General features: G+C 41.3%; 1 protein-coding gene across 2 annotated transcripts in view; it reads right to left on the reverse strand.

The window, feature by feature from the left end:
- The window catches only part of LOC141128049 (S-adenosyl-L-methionine-dependent tRNA 4-demethylwyosine synthase TYW1-like), a 349357-nt gene that overhangs the window by 155263 nt on the left and 177119 nt on the right, over positions 1–16975 (reverse strand). For both annotated transcript variants that reach the window (XM_073615095.1, XM_073615094.1), the window contains exon 11: positions 16468–16577. In XM_073615095.1, coding sequence (XP_073471196.1) covers positions 16468–16577 — 110 coding nt within the window. The remainder of the gene's footprint in view (positions 1–16467; positions 16578–16975) is intronic.

The following is a 16975-nucleotide window of genomic DNA, read 5'->3' on the forward strand; positions in this document are numbered from 1 at the left end:
TTAGCAAGGCGGTGGTCATCTTGGAGGTCTGTTTGGGGTGGTTATGTTGGAATACTGCCCTGCGGCCCAGTCTCTGAAAGGAAGGGATCATGCTCTGCTTCAGCTTGTCACAGTACATGTTGGTATTCATGGTTCCCTCAATGAACTGTAGCTCCACAGTGCCAGCAGCACTCATGCAGCTCTGGACCCACTCCCATCATCCTGCTTGGCTGTAGGCAAGACACACTTGTCTTTGTATTCCTCACCTGGTTGCCTCCACACACTTGACACAATCTGAACCAAATATGTTTATCTTGGTATCATCAGACCACAGGACATGGTTCCAGTAATCCATGTCTTTAGTCTGCTTGTCTTAAGCAAACTGTTTGCGAGCTTTCTTGTGCATCATCTTTAGAAGAGGCTTCCTTCTGGGATGACAGACATGCAGACCAATTTGTTGCAGTGTGCGGCATATGGTCTGAGCACCGACAGGCTGACCCACCCCACGCCTTCAACCTCTGCAGCAATGCTGGCAGCAGTCATACATCTATTTCCCAAAGAAAACCTCTGGATATGACGCTGAGCACGTGCACTCAACTTCTTTGGTCGACCATGGCGAGGTCTGTTCTGAGTGGAACCTGTCCTGTTAAACCGCTGTATGGCTTTTGCCACCTTGCTGCAGCTCAGTTTCAAGGTCTTGGCAATCTTCTTATAGCCTAGGCCATCGTTATGTAGAGCAACAATTCTTTTTTTCAGATCCTCAGAGTTCTTTATCATGAGGTGCCATGTTGAACTTCCAGTGACCAGTATGAGAGAGTGAGAGCGATAACACCAAATTTAACACACCTGCTTCCCATTCACACCTGAGACCTTGTAACACATGGGGAGGGAAAATGGCTAATTGTGCCCAATTTGGACATTTTCACTTAGGGGTGTACTCACTTTTGTTGCCAGCAGTTTAGACATTAATGGCTGCGTGTTGAATAATTTTGAGGGGACAGCAAATGTACACTGTTATACAAGCTGTACACTCACTACTTTATATTGTAACAAAAGTGTAATTTCTTCAGTATTGTCACATGAAAAAATATAATAAAATGAGAGGGGTGTATTCACTTTTGTGAGATACTGTACATATATATTTGAAATCGTTGATGTACAGTAATACACAGGCATCTTCAAAATATGTTTCACAATTCACTGCTCGCTTCTTCAGGAGTAGATGTAAATGCAGTGCATCCACAGAACAAAATATCAATGAAAAATATATAACAAAGATAAATGCCATAAAGTAGATATGGGGGACCTTACACAAAGAGATCCCATACACACATATGGACTGAGCCAACGTCTCAAAAGCCAACTAACAGGTGGTGTCAAGGTTTGTCTGTCCCAGGAGCTAAAGGACAGGAACCAGCAAAGACCCCCTGGGGGGACAAATGGAGGGGAAAGGCATAACATTGGAGCAAGCAAGTGTAACTTTTAATGTCCCTCAATGTACAACATGATTGGCAGCTGCAACAAAAGTGTATATCTAAATAGTCAAATATATGTGTATATGGTTGGCCTTCCTAGTATTTGACTACTTAGAACAATTTTTGTTGCAGCCAAGTTGGACATTGAGGGACAAAAGCTTTACTTTCTGGCTCCCATTTTATTCCTGACCTTCATTTGTCCCCGGGGCGGGATCTTTGCTGGTTCCTATCCTTCTGCTCCCGAGACAGACACACCTTGCTGCCACCTGTTGGTTAATTGGTTTTTGAGACGTTGGCTCAGTCCATATGAAAGTATGGAATCTCTTTGTGTAAGGATCCCCATATCTGTTTTATGGCATTTATTTTTATGTTATATATTTCTCATTGATATTTTTCTCTGTAGATACACTGCATTAACATCTACTCCTGAAAATGAGAGCAGCAACTGGCGACTTTATGATGCCTGTGTATTACTGTACAGCAACAATTTAAAAAAAAAAAAAAAAAATATATATATATATATATATATATATATATATATATATATATATATATATATATATATATATATATACATATACATATACATATACATATACATATACATATATATATATATATATATATATATATATATATATATATATATATATATACATACATATATATATATATATATATATATACACACACACATATATATATACACACACATACACACATATATACATATACACACACAGTGGGGATGGAAAGTATTCAGACCCCCTTAAATTTTTCACTCTTTGCTATATTGCAGCCATTTACTAAAATCATTTAAGTTAATTTTTTTTCCTCATTGTACACACAGCACCCCATATTGACAGAAAAACACAGAATTGTTGACATTTTTCCAGATTTATTAAAAAAAAACAAAAAAAAAAAAAAAAACTGAAATATCACATGGTCCTAAGTATTCAGACCCTTTGCTGTGACACTAAGATTTAACTTTCTTCTCCGCGGGTTTCTTCCTTCTTCTCCCAGGCTCCTCCGCTATTTTCTGCTTTTTTGCTGGCTCTTTTGCTAGCGGTGGCCCGGTCTTCTCCGCCGTCTTCTTCGCTCTTCTCTTCTTTCGATGTTGACACAACGCTCTCTCCCACTGTAATGCCCGTGTGCGCGGTCCACAACGACTTATATAGGGATGGGGCGTGGTCACCGCGTGATGTCACAGGGTGACCCCAACCCTTATGACATCACAGTCCCATCATGCCCCGGTGTGTCGGACCAGTTAGGACGGCTCCCATAGGGAAACATTGATTTTCATATGTCATGCGATATGAGCTCCCAATGTCAGAGCCTTTGTTGCACTGGTATGAACCCAGCCTGAGATGGTTCTACACCTTCATTTGAGTCCAGCTGCGTTTGATTATACTGATTGGACTTGATTAGGAAAGCCACACACCTGTCTATATAAGACCTTACAGCTCACAGTGCAAGTCAGAGCAAGTGAGAATCATGAAGTCAAAGGAACCACCTGAAGAGCTCAGACAGAATTGTGGCAAGGCACAGATCTGACCAAAGGTTACAAAAAAATTTCTGCACTTAAGGTTCCTAAGAGCACAGTGGCCTCCATCCTTAAATGGAAGACGTTTGGGATGACCAGAACCCTTCTTAGAGCTGGCCGTCCGGCCAAACTGAGCTATCGGGGGAGAAGAGCCTTGAAGAGAGAGGTAAAGAAGAACCCAAAGATCACTGTGGCTGAGCTCCAGAGATGCAGTCGGGAGAAAGTTGTAGAAAGTCAACCATCACTGCAGCCCTCCACCAGTCGGGGCTTTATGGCAGAGTGGCCCGACGGAAGCCTCTCCTCAGTGCAAGACACATGAAAGCCAGCATGGAGTTTGCTAAAAAAAAAAAAAAAAAACACCTGAAGGACTCCAAGATGGTGAGAAATCAGATTCTCTGGTCTGATAAGACAAGGATAGAACTTTTTGGCCTTAATTCTAAGCGGTATGTGAGGAGAAAACCAGGCACTGCTCATCACCTGTCAGAATACAGTCCCAACAGTGAAGCATGGTGGTGGCAGCATCATGCTGTGGGGGTGTTTTTCAGCTGCAGGGACAGGACGACTGGTTGCAATCGAGGGAAATATGAATGCAGCCAAGTACAGGGATATCCTGGACAAAAACCTTCTCCAGAGTGCTTAGGACCTCAGACTTGGCCGAAGGTTTACCTTCCAACAAGACAATGACCCTAAGCTCACAGCTAAAATAACTTAGGAGTGGCTTCACAACAACTTCGTGACTGTTCTTGAATGGCCCAGCCAGAGCCCTGACTTAAACCCAATTGAGCATCTCTGGAGAGACCTAAAATTGGCTGTCCACCAACATTTACCATCCAACCTACAGAACTGGAGAGGATCTGCAAGGAGGAATGGCAGAGGATCCCCAAATCCAGGTGTGAAAAACTTGTTGGATCTTTCCCAAAAAGACTCATGGCTGTATTAGATCAAAAGGGTGCGTCTACTAAATACTGAGCAAAGGGTCTGAATATTTAGGACCATGTGATATTTCAGTTTTTCTTTTTTAATAAATCTGCAAAAATGTCAACAATTCTGTTTTTTTCTGTCAATATGGGGTGCTGTGTGTACATTAATGAGGGAAAAAAAATGAACTTATATGATTTTAGCAAATGGCTGCAATATAACAAATTATATTGCATTATTAGAGATATATATAGAGATATATATATATATATATATATATATATATATATATCTATCTATATATATATTCGCTTGGTATGCTGCTGCTATCACTGCCAAGTGGTTTGGCATCTCCGTTTATGCATTTCATACATGATGAACGTTATGCAATTTTAATAAATTTATAACTATGTTTACCTTGTATACTCTTAATGACCATTTTGTGCTCACCACATTTAACCACTTCAATACCAGGCACTAAGACACCTTCCCGCCCTGACCAATTTTCAGCTTTCAGCGCTGTCGCATTTTGAATGACAATTGCGCGGTCATGCTACACTGTACTCAAACAATTTTTTTTATCATTTTGTTCCCACAAATAGAGCTTTCTTTTGGTGGTATTTGATCACCTCTGCGTTTTTTATTTTATGCGCAACAAATAAAAAAAGACCGAAAATTTTGAAAAAAAAACAAGTTTTTCTTTGTTTCTGTTAAAAATTTTGTAAATAAGTTTTCTTCTTCAATGACGGGCACTGAAACGGCAGCACTGATGGGCACCGATGAGGTGGCACCGATGGGCACTGATAGGTGGCACTGGTATGTGGCATGGATGGGCACTCATAGATGGCACTGATAGGTGACACAGATGGGCACTGATAGGTGGGCACTGATGACACTGATTGGTGGCACTGATACCCTAAGGGTGGCATTGCTGGGCATCACTGCAATATACTAGGTGCCAATCAGTGCCCATTGGTGGGCACTGATTGCCACAGATTGGGCACTGACTGGGAACATGTGGATGGCCATGGAGTACATACCTGGCCATCCACATGTTGCCCCTCTCCCTGGTGGTCCTAGTGGCGATCCCTGGTGGTCCAGTGTGTTCATCTGAGGGGGGGCTGCACTGATAAACAATCAGCGCAGACCCCCCCTGTCAGGAGAGCTGCCGATCGGCTCTCCTCTACTCGCGTCTGTCAGACGCGAGTGAGGAAAAGCCGATCAACGGCTCTTCCTATTGACACCGTGATTGGACACGGCTCTATACCAAGATCGGTGGAGCGGTGTGTCAGATTGACACACCGCTCCACCGATCGCCGCGATGGGCGCACGGCGGCATGTTATCCTGCTGGATGTAATATGACGCCCAGTCAGGATAACTGAACCACCGCCCGGCCGTCATCTGCTATGGGCCGGGCGGGAAGTGGTTAAAGTCACACAGGCGTAATTATTTTTGTTGTACTCAATTTAGGGATGGAGGTGTGTCACTGGCAACACCATACCATTTTCTCTTTGCAACTCAAAATAACCACTCATTGCAACCAAGGTATGCAGAGTACCTTCTCTGAACACACAACACATTGAACCTTGAAGTAGATGGGCTACAGCAGCAGAAGACCACACCGGGTGCCACTCTTGTGAGCCAATGGGTTACCATTCACACAGGCTCATCAAAGTTGGACAATAGAAGATTGGAATAATGTTGCCTGGTCTGGTGAGTCTCGATTTTCAGCTGCGACATTAGGATATTGGGGTCAGAATTTGGTGTAAACAACATGAAAGCATGGTGGTGGTGTAATGGTGTGGGAGATATTTTCTGTGCACACTTTGGGCCCCTTAGCACCAATTCAACATCGTTTAAATGCCACGGCCTACCTGAGTATTGTTGCTGACCATGTCTATCCCTTGATGACTACTTTAGGATCTTTTGATGGCAACTTCCAACAAGATACTGCACCATGTCACAAAGCTCAAATCATCTCAAACTGGTTTCTTGAACATGACAGAGAGTTCACTCTACTCCAATAGCTTCCAGAGTCACCAGATCTCAATCCAATAGAGCACCTTTGGGATGTGGCGGAACTGAAGATTTGCATCATGGATGTGCAGCCGACAAATCTATACATGTCAATATGGACCAAAATCTCTGAGGAATATTTCCAACACCTTGTTGAATCTATACTACTAAGAATTAAGGCAGTTCTGAAGGCAAAAGGGGGCCCAACCCGATACTAGCAAGTTGTACCTAACAAAGTGGCCAGTGAGTGTGTATGGTGGCAGTGCATTTTATTTAGATCCCAATCACCTTTGCTGAAACATTTTATCAATTGATCTGCTACTCAAATTTTGCTAGGGTGTGAGTAGCAATTGTTGGCTTTTATTAGAAAGCCCAATATGCTTTGCCAATACAGTATTATGAAATACTATGTATACAGCAGTGAAAACCATTAGGAAAAAAATGATTATAACCTTAACATTCTAAACAAAAATGTAAATAAGCTGGACCAAAACCCAGTTTGACTTTATAGAGGAACTACCCTCTGGAGGGAGGAAAAAAAAAAGCAGCGACAACAGAGACCAGCACAATAACGATAATCACAAATCTCATTTAAATATCCAGAGACTAGCAGTCACAAGAAGCAATGCCTTAAACTGGCAATGGATGGATCAAAATTCCGCCGGTTCAGTAAGTATCGGATGAATTTATTTCTATCTATGGCTATTCCAATTTGTGAGAAGTTGATCTAATTCTCGAGTTCTTATGAACGGGCTTGTTGGAAAATTTTTGTTTGATCAGTGCTATAGCCAATTGGCTGTAGCGCTGATCAGTGTATTCTGACTGCCAAAATACAACAAAACAGCAGGGAGGATTCCTTCATCCACCTCGTTTGTGTGGATAAAGGAAACCATTACATTTTTTTTTATTAGCTCGCTGACAAAAACAGACCTGTGTATGCCCGGCTTTCGATTTCATAATGCAGCTATACTGCTTTGAGTCTGTAGGCACAGAAGTGTCTAGGCACCCTTAGATAGTAGGAAGTGCACTGCTATACTGCAGGAGTCATTCAAGACCAATAGTACATTTTTCAGACTACTGCTTATGCACAATTTACATTTCTGCATGATTCTTATAACACAGTAAATCTTCATTTTTTTTTTAAGACAAAAATTCAAAGTCTACACTCACTCCATATGCATTTTTTAGGGTTTACAACCAAAAACGTAAATGTATTTTATTGGGATTTTATGTGATAGACCAACACAAAGTGGCACACAATTGTGAAGTGGAAGGAAAATGAAAATTATTTCAGATATTTTATTTGTATGGCGTGCATTTGTATTCAGCCCCCGAGTCAATACTTTGTAGAATCACCTTTCGCTGCAATTAAAGCTGCAAGTACTTTTGGGTATGTCTCTACTAGCTTTTCAAATCTAGAGAGTGAAATGTTTGCCCATTCTTCTTTGTAAAATAGCTCAAGCTCTGTCAGATTGGATGGGGAGCATCTGTGAAAAGCAGTTTTCAAGTCTTGCCATCAAGTCATGCCACAGATTCTCAATTGGATTTAGGTCTGACTTTGACTGGGCCATTTTAACACACACATATATATATATAAAATATGCTTTAATCTAAACCATTCCATTGTAGCTCTGGCTGTACATTTAGGGTCGTTGTCTTGCTTGAAGGTGAAGCTCCACCCCAGTCTCAAGTCTTTTGCAGACTAAACAGGTTTTCTTCTAAGATTGCCCTGTATTTGGCTCCATCCATCTTCCAATTAACTCTGACCAGCTTCCCTGTCCCTGCTGAAGAAAAGTATTTCCCACAACATGATGCCGCCACCACCTTGTTTCACGGTTGGTAATAAGGTGTTTAGGGTGATGTACAGTGTTAGTTCTCCGCCACACAGTTTTGCTTTTAGGCCAAAAAGTTAAATTTTGGTCTCATCTGACCAGAGAACCTTCTTCCACATGTTTGCCGTGTCCCCCACATGGATTCTCAGGAACTGCAAAAGGGACTTCTTATGGCTTTCTTTCAACAATGGCTTTTTTTCTTGCCACTCTTCCATAAAGCTTGTGGAGTGCACAACTAATAGTTGTCCTGTGGACAGATTCTCCCACCTGAACTGTGGATCTCTGCCGCTCCTCTGGAGTTGCCATGAGCCTCTTGGCTGCTTCTTTGATTAATGCTCTCTTTTCCCAGCCTGTCCGTTTAGGTGGACGGCCATGTCTTGCTAGGTTTGGAGTTGTGCCATACTCTTTCCATTTTCAGATGATGGATTGAACAATGCTCCATGAGATGTTCAAAGCTTGGGATATTTTTTCATAACCTAACCCTGCTTAAACTTCTCCACAACTTTATCCCTGACCTCTCTGGTGTGTTCCTTGGCCTTCATTATGCTGTTTGCTCACTAAGGTTCTCTAACAAACCTCTGAGGGCTTCACAGAACAGCTGTATTTATACTGAGATTAAAAAACACACAGGTGGACTCTATTTACTAATTAGGTGACTTCTAAAGGCAATTGGTTCCACTACATTTTAGTTAGTGGTATCAGAGTAAAGGGGGGCTGAATGCAAATGCACGACACACTTTTCAGATATATATCCGTTAAAAATTTTGAAAACCATTTATCTTCCACTTCACAATTATGTGCCACTTTGTGTTGGTCTGTCGCATAAAATCCCAATAAAATACATTTACGTTTTTGGTTGTAACATGAAAACATGTGGAAAATTTCAAGGGGTATGAATACTATTTCAAGGCACTGTATTTCTACAGTTTTTCTTGGTAGCATTGGTTCCACTAGATTTCAGTTAGGAGTATTGGCGTAAAAAGGGGGCTGAATACAAATGCAGCCACACGAAAAGATAATTCTCCCACTTTACAAGACTGGTCCGGCCCCACCTGGGAGTATGCTGTCCAGTTCTGGCCACCGGTTCTCAGGAGGGATGAGCTGGAGAGGGTCCAGAGAAGGGCAACAAAGCTAATAGAGGGACTGGAGGATCTCAGCTATGGGGAAAGACCGCAAGCACTGAACTTATTCTTTCTGGAGAAGAGATGCTTAAGAGGGGATATGATTTCACTGTACAAATACAGGCCTAGGCCTAGGTGGTGGTGTTGCGCTGGTGGGTGTTGGGGAATAACGTCCCCTTATTTTGAATTGACAGATCTAAATCCCTCTTAACCTTAGTACTATGTTGACAGTGTTTTGGCAGGCGGTTTTATATTTTATATCTTATTTTCGATTTTGGCTGCAATATTGAATATGTACTCAAGGTGGCGAAATTTGTGTCTTTCTACATTGATCTGTAATCCAGCTACTTTTTACTATAAGCTATTGTGCTCTAAGTGCCGTTTCAGTGCTTGTGCGCATACTTTTGGACTTGTGTTTATATATTGCGGATGCACTGTGCATGCGCGAGAGTCGGTGGACTATTCCATTGGTTTCTTAAGGGCTGATTACTGGGTGGAAGAGGACTGCCACCCCTCGCCCTTTACCGCAATGAGAGCACCGATGCAGCTGATGGCAATGATTGCTATCTAGCTGTTTGCAGACATTATATAAAGCTCCTTGATAGATGCCTGCTCTAGCGGTGGTATGTCTTTGGCTCAATACAGGACCCTGGAATCTAACGACCACTAGTCTTTGGTAAGCCTGTTTTCTAGGCATATTCTAGTAAGGCTACCAATATATTAGTGTTTTTACTACTATTTTCTATTTATGGAAGTTACCATGGTGTCACCTGCTATGTGTCTTTTCTAAATTGTCATTTACTATGTCCCCTTGAGACATCCTTTCTAGATGTATGGTGATACTATATTGCCCTTAAGAGGTAATTTTTCTTTTTTACTATTATTTGATGGTAGGATATATTATCTTTAATAAAAACTGGTACATATTTTTCTAATAATATTTTGTATTCCTTTCTGGTTCCTATAAAGTCAGCTCCGAAGTCCTAATCTTTCAATGTATTCTTCTACATATTTTTGGTCATAAAAAAAAAAAAATATATCGCAAAAAGCGTATATTGATTGGTTTGCACAAAAAGTTATACCGTCTACAAAATAAGGGATTTATGGCATTTTTATTTTTTTTTTTTCATTAGTAATGGGGGCGATCTGCGATTTTTATTGGGACTGCGACATTATGGCAGACATAGCGAACACTTTTGGGGACCATTGGCATTTATACAGCGATCAGTGCTATAAAAATGCACCCATTACTGTGTAAATGTCACTGGCAGGAGAGGGGTTAACACTAGGGGGCGATCAAGGGGTTAACTGTGGGGGATGGGACTGACTATAGGAGATGAGAGATTGTGGTTCCCAGCTCATAGGAACTCCCGATCTTTCTCTCCTCACAGAACTGGGATGTGTGTGTTTACTTACACACACACACACCTGTTCTGCCTCTCGTGCCCGCAATCACTCGTGTCCAGCGGTCATCGACACCGCCTGTCACAAACATCGGCACCCCGCTGTGCAGCGGGCGGGTGCGCGCCTGCTATCCCACTTAAAGGGACCGACGTACAACTATGACAGTTCGCAGGATCATACGGACCTGCCACCGTATAATGACGGCGGCTGGTCGGCAAGTGGTTAAATGATGCAAATCCTCAAACAATCCATGTTAATTCCAGGTTGTGAGGCAACAAAACACCAAAAATGCCGGGGGGTGGGGGGGGGGGGGGGGGGGGTGAATACTTTTGCAAGGCACTGCATCTCAGAAGAGCAGATCAAACCACATGAAAGGATTTTCCTGGAAGATCTATGGGGAATGCTTATTGAATATATACAAAAACCAAGGGATATCCATTTTAAATAATGTCATTCTATCAATTTGCATAGGCTTATCAACTATTCCACAAATAATGAACAATACATTTTTTATGTAAAAGACTGCAGGTGTTAAATGAATCTTACATTTAGGCTTCAATTACACCTAGGCGTTTGGAGTCGCGGGCTGAATCGATGCGATTCAGCCCGTGATTCCAGAATCGAGGCAATACACAGGCTGTGATTGTTGTGCAATTTTGCTGCGATTGGCGGGTGATAAAATTGCGCTGTAACCTCAGCAAAATTCCAACAAGCTACGCTGTTGTCCAAAAGAATCTTCCACTTCTTTTTGAAGCGTTGCAATTTTAGCCAAATTCATCGCCTGCCAATCATGGCAAAACAACAAGTAATGGCATGGCAATCACATCCCGCGTTTTGCCACAATTCTGGAGTCGTGGGCATAATCGCAGTGATTCCAAACGCCGAGGTGTGAATGGAGCCCAAATTCCAAACAAAGAAGCATTTGTTTTTGTGTAAGTCTCTAAACCTAACCCACTGAAAATTAAACTTTGAGCTTCATCTTCGTAATAAAAGCAGCAACCTCTAAACATACATTACTGGGGGGGGGGATTGGTTACAATCAACAACAAAAAAATAAAAAAAAATAATTGAATAACGAATTCAAAAAGAGCCATTTCTCAAGCATAAATGAACTGAAATGCATGCCATATAAATCAGTGTTCCACATCATTTACAACTTCCAGGCTTCAAAGAATGTAATTGGTGCCATAAGATACATTCTTATTCATATCTAGTATTGATGTTTACAGAGCTTTAAAAAGCACTGTAATGGGATATTCTATTCAATCAATATTTGTGCTTCAGGGGTGTAATATATGAAAATGGTCTAATCTAACCCACTGAAACTTTGCAATGATGTTTATATTAAGTCTTATTTAAATTTAGCTACTGCAGCTTCGTCCCTTATGAACCAGAGCAAATTTTACATGTTACATAGTAGGTGAGGTTAAAAAAAGACATAAGTCCTCAAGTCCAGTCAGGTACATAAATATTGGGACATTGACACAATTCTAATCTTTTTGGTTCTGTACACCACCACAATGGATTTGAAATGAAACGAACAAGATGTGCTTTAACTGCAGACTTTCAGCTTTAATTTGAGGGTATTTACATCCAAAGCAGGTGAACGGTGTAGGAATTACAACAGTTTGTATATGTGCCTCCCACTTTTTAAGGGACCAAAAGTAATGGGACAATTGGCTGCTCAGCTGTTCCATGGTCAGGTATGTGTTATTCCCTCATTATCCCATTTACAAGGAGCAGATAAAAGGTCCAGAGTTCATTTCAAGTGTGCTTTCAATATGAGATCCAAAGAGCTGTCACTATTAGTGAAGCAAGCCATCATTAGGCTGAAAAAACAAAACAAACCAATCAATCAGAGAGATAGTAAAAACATTAGGTGCGGCCAAATCAACTGTTTGGAACATCCTTAAAAAGAAAGAACGCACCGGTGAGCTCAGTAACACCAAAAGACCCAGAAGACCACGGAAAACAACTGTGGTGGATAACCGAAGAATTCTTTCCCTGGTAAAGAAAACACCCTTCACAACAGCTGGCCAGATCAAGAACACTCTCCAGGAGGTAGGTGTATGTGTGTCAAAGTCAACAATCAAGAGAAGACTTCATCAGAGTGAATACAGAGGGTTCACCACAAGATGTAAAGCATTGGTTAGCTTCAAAAACCGGAAGGCCAGATTAGAGTTTTCCAAACATCTAAAAAAGCCTTCACAGTTCTGGAACAACATCCTATGGACAGATGAGACCAAGATCAACTTGTACTAGAGTGATGGGAAGAGAAGAGTATGGAGAAGGAAAGGAACTGCTCATGATCCAAAGCATACCACCTCATCAGCGAAGCATGGTGGTGGTAGTGTCATGGCGTGGGCATGTATGGCTGCCAATGGAACTGGTTCTCTTGTATTTATTGATGATGTGACTGCTGACAAAAGCAGCAGGATGAATTCTGAAGTGTTTTGGGCAATATTATCTGCTCATATTCAGCAAAATGCTTCAAAACTCATTGGACAGCGCTTCACAGTGCAGATGGACAATGACCCAAAGCATACTGCGAAAGCAACCAAAGACTTTAAGGGAAAGAAGTGGAATGTTATGCAATGGCCAAGTCAATTACCTGACCTGAATCCGATTGAGCATGCATTTTACCTGCTGAAGACAAAACTGAAGGGAAAATGCCCCAAAGAACAAGCAGGAACTGAAAACAGTTGCAATAGAGGCCTGGCAAAGCATCACCAGGGATGAAACCCAGCGTCTGGTGATGTCTATGCGTTCCAGACTGTAATTGACTGCAAAGGATTTGCAACCAAGTATTAAAAAGAGAAAGTTTGATGAATGATTGTTAATCTGTCCCATTACTTTTGATCCCTTAAAAAGTGGGAGGCACATATACAAACTGTTGTAATTCCTACACCGTTCACCTGATTTGGATGTAAATACCCTCAAATTAAAGCTGAAAGTCCGCAGTTAAAGCACATCTTGTTCATTTCAAATCCATTGTGGTGGTGTATAGAGCTAAAAAGATTAGAATTGTGTAGATGTCCCAATATTTATGGACCTGACTATGTGTGTGGTTATATGTCAGTATTACATTGTATATCCCTGTATGTTGCGGTCGTTCAGGTGCTTATCTAATAGTTTTTTGAAACTATTGATGCTCCACGCTGAGACCACCGCCTGTGGAAGGGAATTCCACATCCTTGCCGCTCTTACAGTAAAGAACCCTCTACGTAGTTTAAGGTTAAACCTCTTTTGTTCTAATTTTAATGAGTGGCCATGTGTCTTGAAATCATATCCCCCCCTCAAGCGTCTCTTCTCCAGAGAGAATAAGTTCAGTGCTCACAACCTTTCCTCATAACTAATATCCTCCAGACCCTTTATTAGCTTAGTTACCCTTCTTTGTACTTGCTATCCTTCCTGAGGACTGATGCCAAGAACTGGACAGCATAATCCAGGAGCGGCCGGACCAGAGTCTTGTAGAGCGGGAGAATTATTTTATCTCTGGAGTTGATCTCCTTTTTAATGCATGCCACTATTCTGTTTGCTTTGTTAGCAGCAGCTTGGCATTGCATGCCATTGCTGAGCCTATCATCTACTAGGACCCCCAGGTCCTTTTGCATCCTAGATTCCCCCAGAGGTTCTGCCCCCAGTGTATAGATTTCATTTATATTTTTGCCATCCAAATGCATTATTTTACGTTTCTACAAGGAACCTCATTTGCCATGTAGTTGCTCACCCCATTAATTTGTTCAGATCTTTTTGCAAGGTTTCCACATCCTGCAAAGTTATTGCCCTGCTTAGCATAGTATCGTCCGCAAATACAGAGATTCAACTGTTTACCCCATCCTCCAGGTCGTTTATGAACAAAATAAATAGGATTGGTCCCAGCACAGAACCATGGGGGACCCCACTACCCACCTCGGACCATTCCGAGTACTCCCTATTTATCACCACCTTCTGAACTCATCCTTGTAGCCAGTTTTCAATCCATGTACTCACCCTATGGTCCATGCCAACGGACCTTATTTTGTACAGTAAACGTTTATGGGGAACTGTGTTAAATTCTTTTGCAAAATCCAGATACACCACGTCTACGGGCCTTCCTTTATCTAGATCGCAACTCACCTCCTCATAGAAGGTTAATAGATTGGTTTGGCAAGAACAATTCTTCATGAATCCATGCTGATTACTGCTAATGATACCGCTCTCGTTCCTAAAATCTTGTATATAATCCCTCATCATCCCCTCCAAGAGCTTGCATACTATTGATGTTAGCTATAGGCTATATTACTTTGGCACTAAAAAAACAAAATAGGCAGGAATGATTTACTTCTGTGGAATGTTCTGCTTTTCAAAAGGCAAAAAAGTAAACAAAAAAAGTTTAATGTTTGTGTATGTGAAGATAATATATATAGACATAATCTAAGCAGAATGTTTCCACCTCAAGTGCTTGACTGTAGGAATGGTGTTCTTAGGGTCACAGTCAGCATTTTTCTTTCTCCAAACACGGCAAGTGCCCCTCCTCAGGAGGGCACATGTACAGTCATGCCAATGAACATCTCTAAGCGAATCAGAGAAGGATTGGGAAAAAGTGCTGTGATCAAATGAGACAAAAACTGAGCTCTTCGGCATTAACTCGACTCACCATGCTTGGAGGAAGAAAAAAAAAAACTCTGACTGTGACTCTAAGACCACCATCCCTACAGTCAAGAACAGAGGTGGAAACATGATGCTTTGGGGCTGTTTCTCTGTTAAAAAGGTACAGGCTGACTTTGCCGCATTGAGGGGCCAGTGGATGGGGCCATGAATTGTAACATCTTGGATGAGAATCAAATTGGAAAAATTCTGTGAGCCACCAAACTTCCACTGATTTTGCATAGAAAGCCGTTATAGTATGGTGCACTGACGCACCAGTGCCATGTGAGTACCCCGGTGTGGGGAGCGTTTTCTTTTAATAAAAGTATTTTGACTATATTACACTATATAGTTTCCTTTTCATTCTATGTATGGAGCCACATTGTTTCCAGCTGGAGGAGTGGAGCAGACACTGAGACTGAGCCCAGGGGTGGCTCCAAAGCAATTTTGGACTCAGGGTAGAAGTTGAGTCACACGCTCTGAGGTGAGCACATTAGCTTAAGGGGGTCACGAAGGAGCACAGGAGCATGTTTTGCAGCACTCAGGATATCTTCGGCATGATGTTGGATTGTTGTCACAGCTGAACACCACCTGCACGCATTGTTTTATTATCACTGCTGGACATTATTTGCACACACTATTGAGAGTGCCAAAGAGAACTTTTTTTTTTTCATTTAAGAAAAGCAGGTTACTGTGTATTGGGCACTAAGCACACTTTTTATGTTGATTAAGACACTACGTATGGTGTAAAAAGCACTAATTAATGGTGTAACAAGCACTTGTTTTTTCACACCTTGTTTATTTATTCAACATTCATATTATTTGTATTTATTATTATCGCACTAGTAAGCACAGAGTTGGTTATTATTAATTTTGTTTTTGGGGTCACCCAAGCGCAGCGCATAACTTGTAAATTTATCTTGGATGAGAACCTTCTTCCCTCAGCCAGAACACTGAAGATGTGGATGGTTTTTCCAGCATGACAATGACCCAAAACATACTGCCAAGGCAACAAATGAGTGGCTCAAGAACAAGCAAATTAAGGTAATGGACTGGCCTAGTCAGTCTCTAGACCTTAATCCTATAGAAAATTTATGGGAGGGAGATAAAACTTCGAGTTGCCAAGAAACCTTAAGGATTTAGAGAAGATCTGCAAAATAGAGTCGACCAAAATGCCTCCTGAGATGTGTGCAAATCATGTCAACTACAAGAAACGTCTTACCTCTGTGCTTGCCAACTAGGGTTTCTCCTCCAAGTACTAAGTCATATTTTGCTTGGGGATCAAATACTTATTTTACTGACTGAACTGCAACTTAATTTATAGCATTTGTTTTATGTGTTTTTTCAGGATTTTTGAATGTGATTCTGTCCCTATCATTTAAAATTCGCCTATGATAAAAATTATAGACCCTTCAATACTTTGTAAGTGGGCAAACTTAAAAAATCTGCAGGGGATCAATAATTATTTTCCTCACTGTAAGGCTGTCAACACAGCAAAAGTTAACATCTGGGTATAGACCTGTTAGAAATGTTCTGCAAGACCACCTACCTTTAAACTGTTTAATCATGTTTTGGTGATTCTCAATGGCTTGTTCCAGTATCATCTCCGGCTGGTCCATTTTCCACCTCCATTCAGTTCCCACTGGATTAGTATGGTGTCTAAGAAAACATGTTTGTTAGATTCTGGATTAGAATAAAAACATCAAGCAAAAGATGCCTATACTAATTCAAAGGAACCCGTTTTTTTTTTCTTAAATAAGACGCAGCAGGATGAAAGAAATCTCTATAAAAATTGGGATAATTACCATTTTAGATAGTTGCCACCTGAAACTGATAGTGGTCACCTGAACAGATGTCCTCATTGAAAGATTTCCCTATGCCAGTGATGGCGAACCTTGGCACCCCAGATGTTTTGGAACTACATTTCTCATGATGCTCAACTACACTGCAGAGTGCATGAGCATCATGGGAAATGTATTTCCAAAACATCTGGGGTGCAAAGGTTCGCATCACTGCCCTATGCCTTCTGCTTTGGTGACAACTCTAAAAAAAAATTT

This window comes from Aquarana catesbeiana, linkage group LG02 (genome assembly GCF_042186555.1).
Source record: "Aquarana catesbeiana isolate 2022-GZ linkage group LG02, ASM4218655v1, whole genome shotgun sequence".
NCBI classification, from domain to species: Eukaryota; Metazoa; Chordata; class Amphibia; order Anura; family Ranidae; genus Aquarana; species Aquarana catesbeiana.